Source organism: Marmota flaviventris, chromosome 2, assembly GCF_047511675.1.
Source record: "Marmota flaviventris isolate mMarFla1 chromosome 2, mMarFla1.hap1, whole genome shotgun sequence".
Lineage (NCBI taxonomy): Eukaryota > Metazoa > Chordata > Mammalia > Rodentia > Sciuridae > Marmota > Marmota flaviventris.
In genome coordinates this window covers 82,867,104-82,891,045 of record NC_092499.1, presented here as the reverse complement: position 1 = coordinate 82,891,045, position 23,942 = coordinate 82,867,104, and the positions used below count along the sequence as shown (strand labels likewise).

General features: G+C 41.3%; 1 protein-coding gene and 1 non-coding gene across 2 annotated transcripts in view; both read left to right on the top strand.

Annotated features, from left to right (window-relative positions):
* Ryr3 (ryanodine receptor 3) overlaps positions 1 to 23,942 on the top strand; it is a 360,681-nt gene that overhangs the window by 309,382 nt on the left and 27,357 nt on the right. The window contains exons 70-86 of the mRNA XM_071607412.1: positions 3,180 to 3,194; positions 5,843 to 6,013; positions 6,337 to 6,396; positions 7,917 to 8,048; positions 8,740 to 8,852; positions 11,991 to 12,087; positions 13,694 to 13,800; positions 14,301 to 14,352; positions 15,278 to 15,334; positions 16,276 to 16,375; positions 16,527 to 16,606; positions 18,114 to 18,190; positions 20,833 to 20,906; positions 21,154 to 21,171; positions 21,603 to 21,683; positions 22,077 to 22,165; positions 23,434 to 23,562. Coding sequence (XP_071463513.1) covers positions 3,180 to 3,194; positions 5,843 to 6,013; positions 6,337 to 6,396; positions 7,917 to 8,048; positions 8,740 to 8,852; positions 11,991 to 12,087; positions 13,694 to 13,800; positions 14,301 to 14,352; positions 15,278 to 15,334; positions 16,276 to 16,375; positions 16,527 to 16,606; positions 18,114 to 18,190; positions 20,833 to 20,906; positions 21,154 to 21,171; positions 21,603 to 21,683; positions 22,077 to 22,165; positions 23,434 to 23,562 — 1,452 coding nt within the window. The remainder of the gene's footprint in view (positions 1 to 3,179; positions 3,195 to 5,842; positions 6,014 to 6,336; positions 6,397 to 7,916; positions 8,049 to 8,739; positions 8,853 to 11,990; positions 12,088 to 13,693; positions 13,801 to 14,300; positions 14,353 to 15,277; positions 15,335 to 16,275; positions 16,376 to 16,526; positions 16,607 to 18,113; positions 18,191 to 20,832; positions 20,907 to 21,153; positions 21,172 to 21,602; positions 21,684 to 22,076; positions 22,166 to 23,433; positions 23,563 to 23,942) is intronic.
* On the top strand, positions 2,770 to 2,842 carry Trnaa-ugc (transfer RNA alanine (anticodon UGC)). The gene has a single exon. It is a non-coding gene; the product is annotated as a tRNA-Ala (tRNA).

The following is a 23,942-nucleotide window of genomic DNA, read 5'->3' as shown; positions in this document are numbered from 1 at the left end:
ATATCAGCTCCTGTGATGTGCATAAGATTGGAATTTTCAGATTCTAGCTCCCCAAGACATCTAGTTTATCTAAGGTTACCTCTGCAGGGTCTTCTTACAGCCATCATAGACTCCCCTTTAATCCTGTCTTCCTACAGAAAGTCAGTTGATCCCAGGCAGATCCCATGCCGTCTTCAGCTTAGGGGAGCTCCATGGGCTCCTAGGCTGAACCAGTTAGCATCCATCGTGATTGGCAGGGGCTGGCAGCAAAGCAATGGAAATTACTCTGATAACAGGATTTGGATCCCAGATGAGCAGAAATGGCAAAGACATCTCAACACTCTGGTGATGAATAGATACTCAGGACCCTTGGGTTTACATTTGGAAAGAGATAAAGTGACAGAAAAATGACATCTCACAACTCACCTACTAACAAACTAACCTGATATTTTGTTCATTCACATCATGAGTGGGGAAAGGAAGATGTTCTTTTCATCAGAGGATAGTCATGTTTGGAATCTGTTGGTAAAGTCAGGCCTCAGGAGCAAGTTTTTCCATTTCATTTCCCTGTGTGTTGTATGCCAGTTATTTCTGAGCCAATTGGGATGAGGTCAAAGTTATAATGTGATTCAACTGCAGGCCCTCTGTCCATAGACAAATAACATTTTCCCTGCTTTTCAGGGTAACAAGTGTTCATATTCTTCCTGATGCCTCAACTGAATACAGAGCATAGTAGTAAATAGACTGAAAACTGAAAGAAAGCCAGGTCCTGCCCTTGGCCCCACTGTTGGTCACAGCTAGAGCCTTGTGTACCGTTCATTTAATTCCTCTGGGCCCCAGATTTGCCAATCCATGTAATGGGGCTGAACTTTTTGTCTGACTTCACAGCTCTACTAAGATGCTCTGGTTAAGAGTTAGTCTTCAACTATATCTCTAGATCAGAATAACATTTGATAAGTGCAGGGCTTTATTTAAGACAGAGAGCTGCCACACCTCCAATAAACAGGAGCCCATAGCCATTTCTGGTATTTCTTAGATGTAGGATTACATACTGAGGAGCCAGGAAGGGGTCTTCTTCCTTACCAGTTGAATCCCTATTGCCTTTTGCTTACCTGCAATTTAGATGTTCTCTCTACTACCTGGTCGGAATGGGTTCCTGTTGCCTTTGCTTGCTTTTATGTCCACTCTGAACAGAATTCTGGTGTTGTATAAATGAAATTAACCTTAGCTCCCATGGCAGCCTCTGTGGAGATGTGTGCATGATGCTGCATGCCGCACACACTGAGTATACCACCGCATACTCAGAAAGGGCGTGGGAAAAATATACAGTGGACTGCTCAGACTTGATGACCAGAAGGTCAGTTCAAAGATACATTGTTTTTCTGATAAGCTAACATAGATTGTTTCCTGAGAGCTCATTGTATATTTTGTTTATATAACACCAGTTTGCGATATATGTTAAGCTAAATGTAACTAAGCTGAGCAAGTGTCTTTTTTGTTTTGTTTTAAACTCGTTTTGTTTTCTGGAAAAATGGCAGCAGCTTCCTCGGAGGGGAATGGTAAGTTAGAATGTGATTGTAACAAGAAATGCCAGTTTCTTGACCAAGGTTAAAAACCATAACACCCCAGATCTGGGGTATGGGAATGAGGGCACTTCAGGGTCTGAAGCCCTCCACCCATGGAGTGATCTCAGCAGATTTAAGAACAGGAATTATTTTAGAAGAAGGTATCTTTGAGTTTTCAAGGGCATTCAGAGCATATGAGGGAGTTTTCTTCTTGCTCTAAGCTGAAGAGCTTCTTACTCACTGTCCTCTCTCTTTCATTTCCTCCCTCTGCCTCTTTATTTTTAATTTTCTGTATTCTTTTGTTCCTACACTGCTTCATTAAGTTCATAGTCTGTGTCTCTATATATATTTGTCCCTCCCTTCCTCCCTTTGGGTCTCCCCACCTTGCCCCTGTCTTTCTCCTCCCCTCCCTCTTTTTTCCTCCATTCTTTTTCTCCCCTCCAGCCTTCCCCCAGCTTCTCTCATGGCCCATCTTCTTTAAGTGCTCTCTTTCCTTTCCTCTCCTCTCCTCTCATTTGTAGTCCAATTTCCAGAAAATCTCCTTGCCTATAATGCTGGATGTTTGGTAAACTTGTCTTTACTTGCCCTTTCAGTGGGGTAAGACCTTCCCACGGCACAGGTTTGCCTTTGTGCACGAGCCTGATGTGGACTCTCCCGGTTCCCTTGGTGCAATCCACCACTGGGTGCGATGCCTTCATCAAGTTCGGTTATCCTGGAAGAGTCTGGTTTTTCCAAAAGGCCTATACATAAAACCATCTGTTTGATCATAAACTACCACTGAGGGCTGCTTATAATCTAAGTATGGGGAAATGAAATTATGTTGAAGGTATATGAATTGAAATTAGGGAATTGCAGTGAGTTAACTTAGATTAGCAATATGTGAAGAGTAAAAGTAGAACCTGTAGGATGGGGGTGCGTTTGAAGGTCACAATGTAAGAAGGAAGATGCTCCATTCTTTGGACTATGGGATGATCCCAAAGCACTTTGGCTATTCCTAGAGTACTTTTTAAAAAGCAAACCTTTTAGCAGAAGCACAATCAGGGCTCAGTTCTCCCCTCTCTTTTGTAGCCACTGACCTGCTGGAGTTGATAATGTGGTAGGTGAAAGGAAGAAAAAATGGGGTCTTCGGTCACATAACAGATTCTCCAGCTCACCCTGGTAAACGAAGGGAAGCGGATGAGGGAAAGACTTTACATCTAAAGAGGTTGTGGAGGGGAGGGGGACTGGGGATATAGCTCAATTGGTAGAGTGCTTGCCTTGCATGCACAAGGCCCTGGGTTCAATTCCCAGCATTCCCCCCCCCCCCAAAAAAAAAGAGTTCATGTGGGCACCAGATCTGAGTCCAATGGACTGGGTCTGAGCCACACCCCTTAGAAGATTGCTCTCTAAGTTGCCCCTGCCCCAGGGTGAATTGCTGGTCTGGGTGTAAGTCTTTCTGACCAAATTAACCTCCATCCTAACCTTCCACTTGGTCTTCATGCTATGTTCATGACCACAAAAGCTGAGTTTCTGCCACATTGGCTGAGAACTGGGACTAAGAAGCTATGAATAATATGTGGTGCTTTCTGCCTCAGACCCCTTGCTTTTCCTGACTGACTCTTCTCCTTGTTTCTTTTCTTTTGTCTTTCCACACAGGCCATGCAAGTAAAGGTACAGGTCAAATGCATGACGTGTCTTTTCTGTCCTAGTATTAGAGGTGCCAGGCTCTGGCCCCCTCTGCACTGTGATCACCATGGGGGTGGTACAGAATGGATTTTCTCACCTGGAGGTCCCCAGGCCTGCTCCAGGGAAGACAACTGCCTGTCAAAGAATGAATGTAGGCCTACCCACCCTTGGAAAGGGGAAGCCGGGGAAGCCAGCCAAGCCTCGCCCTAACCGAGGTCTCCTTGCCATCTCTGCTCCCTTTCCCAGCTGCCCTCTCTGTTAGCTTGGTGGCCACCACACTAACAGAGATAGGGATGACAGGGCTTGAGAGCCTGGGAGACTGGCTCTGCTGTGGTGCCACTCAGGGTCACAGTTCTATTTTCTGTTAGCGGCCTCAGCCTATTCACAGTCCACTTGTTCTGCCTCTTGTTCAAAGTTCCCATAACTCCAAGAAAGTCTTCCAAGGACAAAACTCAAGGTCTGAAATCAGACAACCATGAATTTTTGGCATACAGTGTGCATATGGTAGAACAAACCCTGAGGCAGTTTTCCAATCACCCCTAAATATTATTATATGGACATTCTTCCCTCTCTATTCAGTAATGAGTATCTGCTACTATTGTCCCAACCCCTCTTGCCCTAAGATGTGGTACAGAAAGGGAGCTGTAGAGACCAGGTCATATGCAGCTCTTGGAAATGGAGCCCTGTCAAGACAGACTTGCATCTGAAGAACAGCTCAGATGCATATTTGCTGTATGAACCTTCGAAAAATTATTTGACTTCCCTGAGCATCATTTTTTCATTCATAAAACTGACATGTTAATTCTTCAGTATTGTAGGGAGGATTTAAAATGTTTTATTTCAAGTATCAGGCCCACTGAAGTCATGTCATATGTGTAGCATTTATCATTAGAATATGACACTGGCCAAATCAAATAGAGACTGAGCAGTAAATAAATTATGTAATCAAATCTATACAGTTACACTTTTAGTATTTTACTTGATTATATACTGTGAATTACCATTTTCATTTTACATTTACACATACATGATACCACAGAGTTGACACACACTGAACCAGTTCTATCCTTGGTGAATGATTTGAAGCATCTTCAACAGTAATAGACCATAAATGAGTTTTGTCCTTAGATACAACCTTTAGATTTCACACCTGATGGTAGAACATGCAAGAAAGCTAGCAAGTGCTCAGTAAATGTTAAAACTTGAACAATCTTTGGGTGAACCAACTTTCACATTTCAATCTGTTCTGGAACGTAAGAAGCCTCCTTTCCTTAGTTTCATTTCTTCCTCCTGCATAATTTTTACTGCCCCTCCCACAGCTGTCCTGAGGGCTGACCCGGTGTTTTGGAGCACTGGGCACAATGTGCCTCTGTAAGTAAACAGCATTCCCAGGCAGTGTTTCGCCAGACTGGGTTTTGCTACTCAGACACTTCACTGAAGGTGCTGCTGACCCAGGGTTGGTGGAACAAATCACAACTTTTATAAAAGTGCCATTAATGATTGCGACCCTCTTTCACACTTTGAAAAATAATTAAAGTCATGAGCCCCAAGGTAGTGTTAATTCCCACTGTCCTCTTATCTTTCAAAAGCACATCTCTCACGAAATGAATTCTGCTCAGCCCAGGAATCCCAGGTCTTAAGTTCCAGAGGTGGCAACTATCCTCCCTTGCTCCCAGAGCCATCTATCTGTATGTCATTGTAAATCACAGTGCTGCTACCTCATTGCTGTAAAGACTGCCTCTCTCTCATTTCCCTGATGAGCCTCTGTCCACCCAGCCTTCCCTGCATCAAGCAGATATCACTTCACAGAGGTACAGTCCGGCAAGCAGAGTACCATGTGACCAACATTGCTTTTTCCAAATCTGGCCATCATAAAATTTGTGCCTTGTCCCCTTGACCCCACCTTGTATTGTGGTTACTGAGTATCCTCTGTTTGTTGCCTGGGGCTGCCATTGTCCAGAGCCCAGGGGATTGGATTCCTCTCAAACCTGCTGCTCCACTGAATGAATTTTATGAAAGGTATTGAATAAAAGACAAACACAAATTCCTCTGGACCTAAGACTGCTTTCTTTCATGTCCAGTTTCTCATCTTTCTCTCAGCCAGATCCCAAAGCAGCTCTGCTCTAGAATTTTCCTTTTCCTGTGAGAATTTGCATTGCCCTATCATAGGGAGTACTAAGCCGGATGCCAGTGCTCCAAAACACTAGCTTCAGCCCTGGAAACAGACCAATGGTCCTATAATGAGTGCTCTGTCACATTTTTGTGATTCCCCAGCATGAAGGTTCTCAGTTATTCTCTGGGGTCCTTTTATCAGTCATTAAATCATTCTTTTTGCAAAACACCAGGCTTTTGTTCATCTGGTCCAGATGTGAGTGAGCAAGACCATAGGTGTCTGTGATATGTTGTGTGTCTAGTTTTGTGGTTCTGTGTGCATGTGCAGAAGAGAAAGCTCAGGGTTAGGGCTGGTGTTTTATGGCTTTGCTTAACACACCCTTTTGACTACTGCTCTTTGAAATATAGTAAGGCCCAGCCCATATTGACAGGGCCACAAGGAAGCAGGCTACCTCTGAGCTGAGATGGTTTCTTTCAGATAGTCACTGATCCCCTCTCTTTATTTTAATATCATCTCCTAGTCTGGAGGACAGGACCAGGAACGGAAGAAGACAAAGAGGAGGGGAGACTTGTACTCCATCCAGACATCCCTCATCGTGGCCGCGCTGAAGAAAATGCTGCCCATTGGTTTGAATATGTGCACACCAGGCGACCAGGAGCTGATCTCTCTGGCAAAATCACGCTACAGCTGTGTAAGCTGCCTATCTGGCTAGGCTGAGCCACCATCTAGGCAGTGGCGGTGGTAGTAGTGGTGGTGTTTAGTGAAGGGCAAGTCCCCCTTTTGTGGGTGGGTAAGGCAAATGAACAGAAATCGAAGTGCACAGAGACATTACACCTTTGTTTTAAAACTAGTTTGGGAGTCAGTAATTTGGGAAGAGTCTCTAGTTTTTCTTCTTTTGTTTAAAAAAAAAAAAATCTCAGGAAAATCATACTTTAACTGTCCATACACCCCTGTACTCTATTTTACATTCCCATGGTGAATTCTAGTAATAAAATTTAATCTCTCTTTCTGCAGAGGGACACGGATGAAGAGGTTAAGGAACATCTGCGGAATAACTTGCACTTGCAGGAAAAGGTGATGCTGAGGGAAGACAAGGAGAACCACATAGGCTGTGCCTTGTCACTGGGTTCCATCCTCCCACTTAGTTTAATTCATCTTTTTAAAATGTGTTCTAAAAGCAGTGTTTGATTGGTAGGACTAGCTCTTTGCCTTCAATTTTTGTTCTTTCCTTTGCTATTATAAAGTGGATGTAAAACACGTATCTGATGAAGTATGCCTTCCCACTTCCTGTTATATGAATGTCAAACCATAGCAGGGGGGATCTGGATTAGGTCTCAGAATTCACTGGCTGTGAGACTTGTTAAACAGTGAAATGGACACCTGGGGAAGTTTTAGCACCTCCCACTCAAGTGAGATTTTGAAGCAAAATAATTTTGTGTCTAGGTTGGCATAATCAAAACAGAAGTTTTGTTTTAAAGGCCATTTGAGATTTTTCTAGGCCTGTGAATCTAGACTCTTTCCTCAGATACATCATGCCCTCAGATGAAGAACTAAGCCTATATAAAAACATCTTTCATTCTGCCCCAAATATACAAGAATGGTGGATAAAATACTCTAAGAAAAAAGGCAATAACAAGAAATCCCAAGAGCCAGGAAAATAAATAAATAAATATTATTAATAAGTGAGTGCTGTGGGAGTCCTTAGAGTGCCAAATATGTAACTTAGGGGCTACAGGTTTTAGTAACCTTAAAGGGAAAGGGGCTGGGGACTAATTTCCCCCACTGGGCACAAATGCAGAGTGATAAACTTGCATAAAATTATCCTTGAGCCAGTGAAATCCTTAAATTTCCTGCAGAAACAACCATGAAACTATTTGGAAAGTTTTCACTTCCTCAAGTAGAGGTTCTAATGTCATTAAATAAAACTCCTCTTGAAAATAAAGTCATGTAAAAAATTTCGAAGCATGTAAAGAAATCCACCACCATCAGAGGGTCAAGAAATGCAAAACAAGAATAATTTGAGAGATAAGGAACTATAGAAAAGAGGTTAAATATAAATGTAATTAAAATATTAGACATATAAAGGGTGACATTACTTTTGAAACAGGAGGAGGGGAGATAGTTTTGGGGGAAAACCTCATAATGATTATGAAAACAGTCATTGAAATTTAAAATTCAATGTATGGATTAAAAAGATAGGCTACACTTAGCTGAAGAGAGAATTTATAAATTGGATGATTGTTTTAAGAAACAGCATCAAAATTGAAGCACAAAGAGATAAAGTAATGAAAAGATGTCAGAAGAGTTAAGAGGTATGGAGGCTAGAATGAGAATTTCCAACATAGTATCATCTACAGTGCTGCAGAAAACAATAGTTGAGAGAGAAGAGAGACAATAAAATAGAGTCTTTTCTTTTTTTTAATGGCACTGGGGATCAAACCTAGGGCTTCACACATGCTAGATAAGCACTCCATCACTGATGTACATCCCTAGCCCAAAAGACAGTCTTGATTCATATGGAAATCCTGGTAGCCTTTTTCAGTACCAGAGGTACAAGGAATTAATTATTTTTGTGGATCTGATTTAATTTTTAGTCTGATGACCCAGCTGTAAAATGGCAACTGAACCTCTACAAGGATGTTCTGAGGAGTGAAGAACCTTCAAATCCAGAGAAGACAGTGGAACGTGTACAGAGAATTTCAGCAGCTGTCTTCCACCTGGAGCAGGTATGGAGTATTTGATCTAAGGAAGGACAAAGAAAGACTACCTTGGGGAATACAAAGCTCCTCTCCACAGTCAATTCTTGATTACAGGTATCCTTTAAAGAATGAGAATGCAGGAGCTGGGGTTGTGGCTCAGTGGTAGAGCATTCACCTAGCACGTGTGAGGCACTGGGTTCGATCCTCAGAACCACATAAAAATAAATAAATAAAGATATTGTATCCAAATACAACTACTATATATATATATATATATATATATATATATATATATATATATATATATATGTGTGTGTGTGTGTGTGTGTGTGTGTGTGTGCTGTGTGTGTGTAATTTTTTTTAAAGACTGAGAAAACAAGGATCATCCTGTATCATCCTCAAGTATCATTTTGGTGCTTCATCATAGCAGATCCCTCAATTCTTTTCCCTTCCACTGCTTTACAAATTCTTGCCATTATCTCAAATGACTTTTTTTTACTGTTTGTAAAGCTGCTGGTAAGCAATAAGTGGCTAACAGCACATGGGAGAAATAAAACCCAATACCTTCACAAGTGGAATCATCTACTGCTATGTACATTTTTCTGACTACAGTTGAAAGCCAAAATTCTTCCAGGGTTAAGAAGTCTGGGCTACAGGTGACTCTCCTCTGCCACTCATATCAGCCTAGCATGTACCTACTTGTGTGATCTCTTCACAGGTGGAACAACCTTTAAGGTCCAAGAAGGCTGTCTGGCACAAACTGTTGTCAAAGCAGCGGAAACGGGCAGTTGTGGCCTGTTTCAGGATGGCTCCTCTCTACAACCTACCCAGGTATGTATTCTGTCCTTTTCTTCTGACCCATGAGCTGGCAATGGCAATTAAGTTTCCTCCCACAGCTGTGCTCTGTTTTGGCTTCTATACTCTTCATCCAAAGAATAGAAATTGGAGTCCTTGGCTCATGGAGCCTTTGGAGTCTGTAGAGTATGATGGCCTGCTAAGCAATCAAGGTAAGCCTAAAAAGGGGTGAAATTCCCTAGCGTCCCATACCTGTGCAGCACCAGTACCTACTGTAAAGTCAGCCAGGTAAGCATGAGGAGCCCCTCTACATTAGCTGAGGTAGGACTCTTCATGAAGATGTAAAGACTTCTAGAAAAAAGGGTTCTGATTTCTAAAACACTTTATCCCCAATTCACCAACTATTCAAGCAATATTTAACTTCTCAGGCACTTTGACACCAAAATTGCTGTTTTCTTAGCAGATACAGAAGTATAACCTGGGAATCCTAATTTAGCACGGTGTATTTGCCAACAAGATGAAGAAAAGCTAGAATGCCCCAAGAGTACAATCAGGGGCACAGTACATTTATTTGGGTGTTTTAGCCCATACTTTAAAGTTTTAAAAAAAATGCATGAAGGTTTTTCTGAAAATTGTGTGAAACATTCTGTGTCCACATAAAGTATCTATGTCAACTTTCTGTCACTGTGACAAAACACCTGAGATAAATGAACTTAAAAGGAGGAAAGATTTATTTTGACTCATGGGTGTAATCCATGGTCACTTGGCTCCTTTGATCTGTGCCTGTGGGCAAGATAGAACATCATAGCAGGGAATGGGTGGTGGAGTAAAGCTGCTCACTTCATGGCAGCTGGAAAGCAAAAAGAAAGGGAGGAGGCAGGGTCACAATATCCCATTCAAGGTCATGCCCCCATTGACCTAACTTCCTTTCACTAGGCCCCACCTGCTGAAGGCTCCCCACTTCCCAGCAGTGCCAAAGGTTGGTGACTAAGCCTTCAACAAATGGCCATTAGTGGATATGTAAGAGCCAAACCATAACAGTATCAGTGACAGACTGGGTCAGCATTGACCACTGGGACTGACTCATTGTCTTTGGTGATATGGAAACATCCTCATCTTCAGACTCATTGCAGAGTGGGTAAGGTCAGGCCTGTGATCAATAAACAAAGCTGGTGATTGACTGTAAACCTCTGCTTCATCAGCTTCCAAGTCACTGGGAGCATCCTCACCTGGTCAGGGAAAGTAAATTGACTTGGATAAGCATACTCCAAATCCCATATACACAGGTGTGTTTTTTGGAATATGAGATTGGGGACCATTCCTCTGCTCAGCCTTTGCTTTCATTGAACTGTGGATCCTGGCCATCATTTATCCAGACTGTCTATTGCCCTGTGCTGAGCCAACTGAACTTTCCTCATTAGAACCTTCATAGATGAAGGAGAATCAGGGCCTCTGAGACACAGAACTGCTCTAGCAGTTTACTGTCTTTGGGACAGACTGAGGCATTACTAAGTCAAGTAGAATTCATGAATAAAAAGTTGAAAAAAAATAAGTCTAATAGTCATGGGCACGAAGGGTGCTGAAGTCCTAGTAGAAAGGTGAAATTCATAGCTTAGTGAAAAAGGCAAATATGCATAGGATTTTGACTTGTTTCCTAGAAGTAAGGAATCATTAAAATGTATTCGCTTTCCTGTCTGTGTGAGATCCCTACCTGGTACTGTGCTAACGTGGCCTCCAGAAGAGCTCAGTTCCAAGCACATGTCGCCAGAGCAGCAAGGCCAGCTAGGAAGAAATCACCTCTCTCAAAATCAACCACTGTTTCCTAAATCCACTGAAAATGTTAGTATTCTCCTTTCACATTTGGGCTATTCCTTCAGCAATTCTACCACTATACAAATAAGTCCAGGAATTCACCATATCCTTGATGTGGTGTGGCTACTCCTGACTCAGAAACTTTAGAAGGGTTGCCCTGGGTTTTCTCTCTAGCATGGAAGATTGTAAATAGATTTCATAAGAGCAGCAACTAACCAAGACGCTCGTGGTGGAGACAATTCCTTCCCCACCTTGTGATGATCTAAACTACACGGATTCTTCCAAACTAAAACAAGCTAAATAGATTTATTTTATTATGTGGTAACTGTTTCTCTGGTGTCAGTTTTTAAAAGAAAACCTGTATGCTTTTCTCCAGACACACAATTAACAATTTCTTCCTGAGCACCTTTCAACGGGTTTGGCTGGAAAAGGTTAATGAAAAAACTCAGTATGACAGGCTTATACCCATTTTAATGGTAATGTAACCTGTGCACACTCCTCCTCTCTTGATCATGATTTAATATTACCATAAAAACACAAATTTGTACAATTTTTTAAAAGAATTCTGATTGGTCAGATTTTAAAGAAAGATGGCAAAGGTTGTGTTCTACCAAAACCATGACTAGGGCTTAATGACTCTGGTCTTTTATCTTCCTTTTCTCTCCCTCCCCCCCACCATTCACCTCATATTCAGGGGCTAATATTCTCAAAAGTTAACCCTGGCTTATAGGAAGTGGCTCATGCCAGTTACTCAGATGCCAGGGGCATAGCTAGAATCCCTGAGGCACAGGAAGATGTGCTTGTGATGTAATGTGCCCATGTTTCACCTTCCTAAGTAAAAGCCAGAGCACCCCTGCTGGTGTGGTTCCTTGGAAAAGCAAAAACAAACAAACAACAACAACAACAAAAAAAAAAAAAACACAGGTTGATGTTTTCAGCATACTTGAAGCCAACTACTTAGAAACTGCATGATTTAGATTGGTTTACCTGATCAAGTGGCCAACCCAAGGAATGACTAAATTGCCATATAAAAAAAATACTTTAGGACTGTTACTTGACCTAATTAGTTGTCACTAGCGGGAAATTCAACAAAGACCATGTGAGACCAGATTTGGGTTACAGCTACTGCTGTGGCTTGCTTTAACCATTGTTTTCAGAAGGTGCTCCAGTATTTGGGAACCATCTAGTTAGAGAGTTCACTTTTCTTTGCAATGAATGCTTATGGTATGCTGCTGGTCGATCTGATCAATCAGAAGATCAGAATTGTACAAAAGCCTGTCCTGCTTACTAACCATGAACCGCCCAAACTAAAATGACAAGTCCCACAAACCCTCTTGACCTCACTCTCACCCTTCCGCTCAGGCACCGCTCTATTAACCTCTTCCTCCATGGCTATCAGAGATTTTGGATAGAAACAGAGGCGTATTCCTTTGAAGAGAAACTAGTACAGGATTTGGCTGTAAGTACTGACTCAACTGGAGCAGACATGGGTGTGAATGAATTTGATTTTGGTGTTCATATGTGTGTGATAACAGTTAAACCTTCCCAAAGAACTAAATGTATTAATTTGAAAGGAACTAACTGTAAATTCTCAGGGGAGGCCCTGCTAATGGTCATCAGAGCCAGAGGATGAATTTTCACTTGGAGGTGCTAATACTCTTTTCACTCTCATCTTCATCATCATTAGCAACTAATATTTCTTGAATGCAGCCATGTCATGGAGAATTCATGCTAAGTTAAGTTTTGAGCACCACTGGTTGCAGGAGGCCACCCCACCCCAGCCAAGACCTGACATTCCTAATCCATAGCTGTGCTTTAGGGAAGATGCATCTAAATACCTACCCTTCCTGCATTTCACATTTCTGTACTGGCCCTTCAGAAAATTTGGCATGCTCTGTCTCTAACAGACTTTATGCTCTGGAACTACTCAAAAGGACACACAAGGGGGAAAAGCATATTGCAAAGGTACCACAGAGCCTCATCCTGGTTCAGAAAGAAAATAAACTCTCTCATGGTTCTGTTTTCTCCTTCTCCCTATTTCTCCCATTTATATATCTCTCTTATCACTTACTGTCCCCTAGTTGTACACTGTGCTTCTTATATCTACCTTTTTCTACATTTCTCTTTTCACACTATTTCTTTTCCTCTTCCCTGTTTTTTTCTCTTAAGCCTGTCTCCTTGTTTTCCTTCGTTTTTTGTTTTTTGTTTTTTTTTTGGGGGGGGCAGTCCTTGATTCTTCCCATATATTTCTGTCAGTAAGAAAAACAATTCCTTGGTTGGCCACTTTTTCAATTTGTGTGAAGTTGACAAATGAGCATCATTTTGATCCTCTCCTTCTTAGTCTTTTACACAGTCTCTGTTATTCACCAAATACGATCCTCCCTGCTGACTTGGCACTGCTAGGAAATTCACTTTTACCTCTGGCATCAGCTGCTATTTCCCTTCCTGTAAAAGAACAAAGAGAAAAGACTTGATAAGAGGAGAAGTGCCAGGCTTTCAGCTCCAGGACAGTAGCTCTGGGGAACAATGAGAATTTTAGAGTAGAATGTGAGATTAAGAAAGCAACATGTTTTGCTGGATTGAATGAAGGATAATACAGACCCAAAATGGCCCCAGAGCTTTGTAACTTTGCACTACTCCATCTCTAGCCCAGTTCTCCAATGGAAATTTTAAGTATTGGCCAGAGAGAGAGAGTCTCATAGGTAACTCTGCAGGGTTTCCCTCCTGAACTCAGGTGCCCAGAGCTTGCATGAGAGTTCTGCTGATGGGGGTCTATAGTTCTTCCCCTGTAGTCAGCTTTTTTGCTTTTTCTTTTCTTTTATTTAACCTAAAATTGGAATGTTTCTTTGATTGGCTGGAAAAACATATATATATATATATATATACCAACCTTGCATCCTCAGGACTTCTCTCCTGAAATAAATATGTGGTGTAGTGTGGTTTCTTTTTCTGCTTTCAGTCTGATGCCCTTTGTGCCTTGCGCTTGACCTTTTCTTTGTTCGCATGCAGTTATGTGGCTCATGCTAAGACTTGTGCCTAACACCCATCTATGTTGGTTTGTGTAGAAGTCTCCCAAGGTGGAAGAGGAGGAGGAGGAAGAAATGGAAAAGCAACCAGACCCACTTCATCAGATCATTCTCCATTTTAGCCGCAATGCTCTCACAGAGAGGAGGTCAGCACAACCAGGGCCCTCCTCCTGGGTGGCAGGGATGGTCAGGTCAATCCCAGCTCCTCCTTTTCAGACAGCATGGGGTAGAAGGGACGTCAAGTTTGAGCTGCCCTATTTGGGGCCATCAAGAAACCTCTAGAGGAACTACGTCAAGCCACAGTCCTCATCATAATGCCAAACCCTGAGTCTGAAGATTAGACAGCCTGATGTTGCAACCTTGTCCCTTAATCCCATGTCAAGCCCATGCTGATTCAGATTTTTAGAGCAACTTCTAAGAATGAGAGTGAGGAAAAGTATTTTTTAAATAATTTAGCCCAGTGTGGTGGTACACGCCTGTAATCCTAGTGACTCCAGAGGCTGAGGCAAGGAGGATCAAAAGTTCAAGGCCAGCCTCAGCAACTAAATAATTCACTTATACATGTAATTTGAGATTTAAATGGCTGTTAGTGTTTTCTGCGAGTTCCAAAAAGTAGCCTGCTAAATATTTCCTCCATTCTTTCCAGCAAATTGGAAGATGATCCTTTGTACACCTCCTATTCCAGCATGATGGCCAAGGTACACCAGCATTTTCTGCACATTATCTCAGTCTGTCTCCTTTAGACCTCTTCAGGCATATGGAAACTGTCATGTGAGCAGGAGGATGGGGACTTGGTTAGGCATGGGTTCCAGACATTGCATGAGTCGTGTGTCACAAGGGTAGCATCAGTAATCCATTGTACATCCTCCTCAGGAAATCCTGAAGCTTTGCAGAAACCACGGCTGCTGATGGCTAGGCTCATGTGACAGTTCTGTAGCCAGCTAAATGGGGCTCAGGCATATAGACTATCTTTGTATGTTCAGTAGGGTTCAAACACATCTGTAGGTGAAGGAAACAGGTCTAGAAACCAGGGAGATTCTAGTGTTCCAGAAGAGGGAAAGTGTCCAGGGAGATATCACCTGGAAGGATGGTGAATTCTGGAATGAGGAGTGGATGGGAAAGTGCTCCTTCCCAGAAAACTCTCATGCCAGGCAGGAAGGAGGATATGTGGGGTGCAGGAGCACCTCTGCCTTTATCCAGCTACACCACAGGGCCACAATGGGAAAGGGCACTTTAGGATCACGTCCCAATCTTATTGCCATTGCCTTGGTGCTGTGTTCAAGTCCCTGCATTCTTTTCTCCATTTATACCAGAACTTTACCAGGGAGGACAGTTCAGGTCAGTGGTTCAACCAGATAGGTCCCCATTGATCATGTGATCTCAGTGTTCCCATTTCTCATGTCTGACCTGCATGATGACTACAAAGATGGCATTTAAACTATAATGTTGCCCTGCAGTGTTCAAACTATAATGTTGCCCTGGTTTTACAAACTGATGAAATCCTGAAGAACCTGTGAATTTCAGCCTGTCCCCTGTCTTGCAAAGTAGAAGAGTTTATCGATTATGAGACACACTCACCTTTAATTTTAATTCTGTCTCCTTTCTCTGCTCCATGGAACCCAGAGCTGTCAGAGTGGTGAGGATGAAGAAGAGGATGAAGACAAGGAAAAAACATTTGAGGTAAGTTTTCACAAAGATTAAAACAGGGCCACCTTCCCAGGCCATCATGATGGGCCTTCAGAGGTTGTGCTGGCTTTAGCATATGGGGCTTACCCACCAAGTGTTTCTGATGTTCCTTCATAAAGAACACCCACCTGTGTGTCTGTGGTCTGTCTCCTGCCTAGCAAGGGAGCAGGCAGCACACTGATCAGCAAACCACCCCACTGGGTTGGTTTCATGGGAGATATTTTGCTTCTTCCTAAATATTATCCTAATAGGAACAAATTCAAGTATCCAAGTGAAAAATCAGAGCCATAGAGACACTTGTGTGGTTGTTGCACTACTCTTCTATAAATGCAAATCTAGGGTGTGAGACCCTGAAATTGTTAAGATTAAACTATTTTAAATTGCTTGTGATATTTGATAGTCAATTTACCAAACAGAATAAAACAGGAGTAATAAATGTAATTACATTTCTGGAGAGCTTTGACAATCTAGTACTGAGATCTGGTGGAAAGCATCTACTAACTGTGGTCTGAGTATTCTAGATAAATGGGCATTTTCCTCCACTCAGAGCTATCAAGTTGACCCCTCAGCAGGTCCCCCAGATGACAAAACATTGAAAAAACACATTTTAATCTTAGGTTGCTTACTATTAATCATAGTATCAATGGGGAAGAGACTGTTTTACCTGTCATAACCATAAATGGAAAATTCACCATCAAAACATGAAGGAATTATGGGTAGACAGTTTTGGAAAGCTGGGCAATGTTTATAAATAAACTTCAGAGGTTTATTTTATTCAAAATTATGCCTTCCTCAGGCAACTAAAGACTTTCTCACCTTACCTCAGCCCAGTGAATTCCCTGGAGGCAAATGTGGACAGAAGACAGAGATAGAGATAGGGAAGGAGCAGCAGAGGCTGGGAGACAGATATTTCCCTGAGATTTTTTTTTTTCTAGGAGAAAGAGATGGAGAAGCAGAAAACCCTCTATCAGCAAGCTCGACTGCATGAGCGAGGTGCTGCAGAAATGGTGCTTCAGATGATAAGCGCCAGCAAAGGTGATTTGCCCCACTTCTGATGAACCCATGTGACTACCATAGAGAGATCATGCCGTGACATAGTCATTATTTTAACAAGTCCTCATAAGCCCAGAAGGTGTGATTCACCACCTGTTTCCTTGGTGATTCAATCAACTCTTCACTGTGGCAGGTGAGATGAGCCCCATGGTGGTCGAGACTCTGAAGCTGGGGATTGCCATTCTGAATGGAGGCAACGCTGGTGTACAACAGGTAACAGGATTCTAGGAAGTTGTGCAGAGTTCATGGGGTACTCCATTTGACAGCCGTCAGCCTCTTCATGGAAAAGGTGTTGACTGCTGCCTAGGGAGGCCATCCAGAATCACCTTGTGGGTGTTTGTCCTTAGTGGCCAATTATGTCAGAGTTGCTGGGAACACAGAGAAAACCAGGGCTTGGAGTTTACAGGCAAATATAAGCTTAATAAAGAGCTTTTACCCAGGGTTAAAAAAGGAACTTTGCTTTTTATCATAGATGATTTTCTGCAAAAATCTATATATACTCCAGAGGAAGTTTCCTAAGCCTTGGGTTTTTATTTTAGTCTTTTCACTTATTAGCTACTTTACAGTGACCACCTTATCATTGTGGTTAGGGGTTCGATAACCCCACATGACTGTTATTCATTCACTTATTCCTTCGTTCATTTGTTCAACAATTATTCACTATTTGCTGAGCATGCCATCTGATGTAAGGGCTGAGCGTGTAGTGAGACAAATAAAATCCCCTGCCAACATGCAGCTGACATTCTATTAGACATTAAATGGGACGACTCACAGAAGCACACAGCAAGGGCCTGGCGCATGACATTAATTCTATTTTTTTAATTGCATATCTATTTATTTTTAATGTTTGATAAATACATTAAAAGTATACATTGTTGCATTAATTCTGTTATCTGAATTAAAACTGAATGCAGAAGACCAGGAGTGCATTGGTATCCCCCAGGCACTTCAAGATATGGCTAAGAGCACTTGTGTGCACCTTTTGGCAAAGTGTCCAACAGACTTTTGACATTCATGAAATTATATCCGAGGGTCTCTGAGAATATCCAAATCATAACCACTATATTGTACATAGTTTGCCTAGTCTTTAACTCAGTCTAAACAAATTCTTTAGTAGGAACTGTCATTTGCTTAGTTGTGTCTTATTTCCTGCTTTGTCCACCAGCACTTGCCAACTGACTATCTTGAAGGATCTCTCTTTTTTTAATTTTTATTTTGCCTTTTTGAAAAAAAAACAAAGTTCCTGTCTTCCCCATAACAGAGAACACAGGAGATGTCTCTTGTGAAAGAAATACTGAGCTTTCAACTAAGTTTATTACTAAGATTTTTTTCTCCTGTCTGCCAAATTCATAAGCATGAGCAATTCAGATGATACCTCAGCAACATTAAGCATTACTGTGTTGCAGTCTAGTGCTCATTCCCAAATATGAGTGACTTCAAACAGATCCATGAAGTCAAAGGTCTACCTGCTGCTCTAGCAGAAATACTAGTAAGCCTTTATAAAACAAGCCTAATCCATCCAAGAGATTCTGACTGTAAGTAGAGGTTCTGTAAGAGAGTGGGACTCAGACATGTATGTTTTTCTTTTGTTTTGAATTCTGTTGGTAATTTTGATACCCCTGCATCTGGGGATTTGCAGTTATTCTATTGGGATTAAGAGAACCAATACTTGTGGCATAGCTTTCATTGCTTTTCCCTTTAAAATGTGTCTCCCTTGCAGAAAATGCTAGATTACTTAAAGGAGAAAAAAGATGCTGGATTCTTCCAAAGCCTTTCTGGTCTTATGCAATCTTGCAGGTAAATATGAGGAAACCACTCAGCATTTCTTAAAATGGTTCATTATTCAAGAGAAAGGAGGACAGATGCATAAAATTAACTGGCATGTCATGGAATTATTGAAAGAAGGCTCAGGAGTCACCTACTTTAGAAAGCTGAAGGGTGGGTATGGTTCTCCAGCCTCTGGGGTTACATTCAAACAGCATTCAGAGGGGAAATGTAATCTCCGTTAGCCACAGACAGACACTTCACCACTGTTGATATGTCCCCCACCACACCACAAACTGGGATTGAACCCAAGGCCTCTCTACCACTGAGCTATCCCCAGCCCTTTTTACTTTTTGTTTTGAGACAGGGTCTTGTGAAATTGCTGAGGCTGACCTTGAACTTGTGATCCTCTTGCCTCAGCCTCCCGAGTCATTGGGATTGCAGGTGTGTGCCATAGCAGCACATTTTTTTCCTACTAACAGCTATTGTCTTTTTCTCCCCTTTCTCATGTCCTTTTCCATTAGATTCTTTTCCTGGGAGGCTCAGTCTATACTTTTAGTTCTCCTCAAACATGTGCCCAGAAAAGTCAGACCAAAAAGGAGTGGGGAAAAGGGAGGATCCCTCACTGTGACTCAAGGCTGTTTTCATTAGACACATTAGGCACTTTATTAATCTTTGTCTTTAATGATCTTTGAGTATTTTGTCACATCCATTTTGATGAGGTACATCTTAGCATAGCAACATCTTGGCGTAACCTAAAAAACAAAGTATCAACATGTATTACCAAGTTGTGTAAGCCACCTCTCCTAGCTGAACCCTCTGACAAATAAATAATATATAACCCAAAGTCATAAGATAACCACTCTTGCTCATTTCAGAAATGATCTAGAAGTCCTTCCAAGAAAAAAAAAATCACCTTATTCTCTAAAATTCATGTGTATTTCAAATAATCCAGAGCTCATTTGAAAAGAAATCAAAGTTATAATAATTTAGCTCATTTCCCTCTAAGTAATATGATTTAAAATGGAACATTAGGTTTTCCACTTGAAAATTTGAAGGAAGAACAGCTTTTCTTTCAGCAGACTTCATAATTTTGCTAACCTTATTTGATTAGGTAAATATTGTACCCTGGCGCAATAAGGGGCTTATTTGAGCTGCAATTTGATCCCTTATTCTCAATACCATTTTTTTCCGACTATTAGTTTATTATCTCTCTTAGGAAAAGAAAATGTAATACTTCTAAGTCTGCTAACTAGGAGGAAAATAGTACATGTGGACTCAGAAATGGCAAAAATCAAGGCAATTGCTCATGAAATTCTCCATTAAATTTCTTAAAGGTCTCTCACTATTCCATAGTACTCAATATTGCTAAATTTGTTTGTAATTTTTTTATAATGATGGTAGGGAGGGACAGGTAACATACACTCAGTCGCCAATTGACTCCTAACACAAATTTTAAGATATTTTAATGGATTTTGGTAATTATAAAAATAATACATATTTTTAAAACATCTAAAAGTGGGAGAGACATTAAAACATTCAGCATTGGTATTTAGAGATGGAGTGAAGATCAGAAATTTAATTGCAAAGATTGAAAATCAAAACAACTGGGTCCAAATGTCCTTTTCCATGTTATCCTCCCCTGACACAAAACCAAAATAGAAGGATAGTTGTTTGTGGTTGCACAGGCCCTTTTTATAGTAGAATCTGTAGAGAAAACAAAGATAGCAATAGAAATTTCACTGTTTTCTGTTTCTAATTCACCTGAATTGCAGAACATGTGATTCTCTAAAAAGAAAAAAGAAATACCAGTGTCCTTCCAGTCCAACAATCATTTCCTTTGCCCAGTAGTAGGAGGAAGGCTAGGTTTTACAGAGTCTTAATGGACTCAGTCATAAACTTCCCAAGAGTTACATTCTTAAAAGACCTTATGTTTTCCAAAACCTTCAAGTAGGGGAAAGTTAGACTCTTTGGGTAAAATAGGAACCCTGTTTGGAAATAATCTGATCATACAGTTCTCTTATTATCAAGCTTTATGGTTTTTCATGGCTACATAAAATTTGGCTGTGTTGGTGACCAGGAGGAGGTTGGAGAAAGTGAGGACAGAAAGACCAGCTTGTCACAAGTTCAGGAACACCTCAGGACACCACTGCCTGTGACAGCTTACTCTCTGTGCTTTTGGCTCCTGAACTATGTAGGATCATCAAAGGGTGTAGCCTTCAAAATCTGGATGTGTACAGCACTCTCCATCAGTACTCATACTGTGCTCTGGAAGTCACAAGTCCATGTGATCCTCAGAGAAAGAAGGAAAAGGAGGGAACAGTTGAGAGTAAACTGTTCCTGAAGAGACCTTAGAAACAGATCAATTCTTCCTCATTTGGGAAGCCTTTCTGAACCTTTGTCTATTAGCAAGGACACAGACTGGACAATGAGAGTTGCCATGAGTGTTTATGACCCTTCTCCATGCTTGTGACAAGATCTGAGTCACAGTGTCTGTAAACATTGCTTGGCACAAAGCCGAGGGACTGCTGGATTTTGAACCATACCTTAATGTGTTAGTCCATCTATGATAATAGAGGGACAGGATATTCTTAGTCAGTAGAGACACTGGCATTACAAATCCATTTCCCCAGCATGCGTAGCCCTGAACCTTGTTTTCTTTTGTCTGTTAAAAGTGTCCTTGATTTGAATGCCTTTGAAAGGCAGAATAAAGCGGAAGGCCTGGGGATGGTTACTGAAGAGGGAACAAGTAAGTAACTAATGAATGTCAAGGTCATTCTCTTCCTGATTAAAACCTTAACTCTTTTTGGTTAGAGCCCACTCTCATGGCTTCTGAATCCCCAAATACTTACTGCGTTTGAGCAAAATGTTTCCATCAGTATTTCGATAAAACCTCCAGGCCAGATGTGTTCATAGAGCCAGTTTTATGTAAAGACAACTAATTGTGGTTTTGATGAGTTTCTTACTTTGTACTCTTCTCTCTTTCTTACTGCCAGTCATTGTTCGTGAGCGTGGTAAGTTTGAGTTTCTGGCCTGGATTCCTGCCATGTGTGTGAATCCTAAGAGATTTAATTTAATTGCCTCTGCACAGACACATCTTAGGTTTGGTGGTTGCATGTCGAGTTTAACTCAGCAGTTTAAGGCTTAATTAAAGAAGTGTCTTCTTTCTGTAAAGCATGGGCTATGGACTGTGAACTATTTACTGCCATTGTTCTACTTGGTCTCATTACTGACTGAGTCTCAGGGCTAAATAATTTACCTTTGTCAAGCTCTGTGCTCTGCAGCCTCAGCTTCAGATTAATTTGGTTTCTCACCATTCACCCAGCATCCCTTCTCCAAACCATTCCTACACCACCCTTTGACATTTTTTTGTAGTCATTTGCATTAAAAGGTGTTCCATGTTGAGAAGCCAAACAATTGCTCACCAAGATGTTCTGTTTTCAAGGTGAAAAGGTGCTCCAGAATGATGAGTTCACCCGAGATCTCTTCAGATTCCTGCAGTTACTGTGTGAAGGACATAACAGTGGTAAGTGGAGCACAAGATTTGTCAAGAGAAAACATTCAGGGGCACAGTTATAATTCAGTTTGGTGTGTGCTGTTTGAATCTACCAGTCACTAGCCCAAGGACATCCGTCAATCCATTCTTTCATAAGAAGGTCTACCTGAGACCACTTCGACTTCATGGCCGATGTTATGAAGCACTACCAATGCTAAACTTCTAGAATCTCCAGCCCTTTTCATCTATCCCCTTAGGCCTTCTTAAGTCTCATTTCAGGGTCACCAGGTTGGGAGGACTCAAAGCAGAGTCCTGACCTGCAGACTTTCCCCATGGTGTGCCTCTTATAAGCTCAGCCAAGGGGCATGCCTGGTTCCCTCCACATGATGGGGCCAGGCTCTGACCCAGCACTGGTACTCTCAGACTTTCAGAACTTCCTGAGGACTCAGATGGGCAACACCACCACTGTGAACATCATTATCAGCACTGTGGACTACCTTCTCCGCCTGCAGGTGAGTGGGAGGGCCTTGGACAATGGTACCTCTCACCTATACTTCCAAAGGTAAAGACAGCTACACAGGATTCAGATGGCCCAGGATACAAATTCTCTTCAACTTACAAAGGGGTTATGACCTGATAAACCCATCATATGCTGAAAATGCATCTAATGCACTGAGCCTACTGAGCATCTTAGTTTAGCAACCTGGTACAACCTTAAAGTATCTGCTGTTTGCCTTCATGATTGTGTGGCTGGCTGAGAGCTGAAGTTCACTGTACCACAAGAGAATATAATACCATATATTGCTAGCCCAAGGAAAAGAACAAAATTCAAAATTCAAAGTATAGTTTCTACTGAACTCATATTGCTTTCATTCCCTTGTAAAGTTGAAAAATTATAAGTCAGACCTCGTAAGTTGGAGACCTTCTGTACAGTCAAGCCCCAGTAAGGATGGCATTGTTATCTGTGTCCTTATGCTTATGGGAAGTCAGATGCTAAAAAATTTTCTTAACAACAGAAGCAAAGGGGAGAGATCAAATATCAAATTATCTATTATAAAATGCTGGTATACTTTAGTTTTGCCAGTGAAAATACAGGCACAATGCCCAAGAGCTATAAAGCAACCTGTGAATGAGAAGAACAGATTATACCAGGAAGAAAAATTAAACAAGGTGATGGGAATGATTTGCCAAGTTGTTAGTGTTGAAAAGTCACTTGGTTTAATTGTTTTGAATGAAAATCCAAATTGTTTTGAGAAAATCTGCACAAATATGAAAAAAGATCCTCTTTGTTGATTCCTTATTCTGGTTTTGCCTCTTTTGGGTGACCTGTAACAATCAATTTAATTTCTCTGTGTTCCAGTTTTCTCATCTATAAAATGAAGGACGTGCCTCATAGAATGATAGTAGATTGAGAACTTTACTAAATGGAAAGGCTGAGAACCATATCTTGCATTTGAAATGTTAGCTATTGTTGCTGTTACTTTATTTGAATTATAGTCAATATTCTCTTTGGTGTACATTTCTCACTTTGATTAGATGTCCCATATCATGGTCTCCCAGGTGCTAAAGGCTAACCTGTCTCTTAGCTTTTCTTCCCTGGAGGGAAATATTTATGCTTAAAAGACTCTAGGGACCAGGTGACTGTCCTTCACAGAATCCCTGGCTCCTGTCATAGGAAAGAGGTCACAGAGTTGTAGGATTCTCTCATACTCCCACACATTGAGTTCAGCTTTACCGACTGAAGTCTGAGAAATACTAAACTCTATTTGTTTGTTTTTAGGAATCAATCAGTGATTTCTACTGGTACTATTCAGGGAAGGATATCATTGATGAATCTGGACAGCACAATTTTTCTAAAGCTCTGGCAGTCACCAAGCAAATTTTCAATTCTCTTACTGAGTATATTCAGGTATGCACTAATGAGTACAGACTCGAAGACAAAAAGAACATTTTTCACATTCCCATTTTCTACAGAATATTTGGATATAGACAGTGCACTGTTCACCCAGCCCTAACACTGACACTATTTCTTATCTAGAATTAGGAACCCAAAGGACCTGTACTCTATGGCAGCTTAGACTTTGTGCCCCCACCCCCCACACACACACCAAAAACACACACAGTGGGACCTATTGGTGGTATTGTCATCATATTTTTTGCAGAAAGAGAAAAACAAGGAAAGAAATGGAAATATTCCATCCCCTTTCTTGCACCTTCATTTCTGATTTCATGTTCCACAGAATGTGAAATACTGAAGGAGATCATTGAGCATATTTGACGAGGATTTGA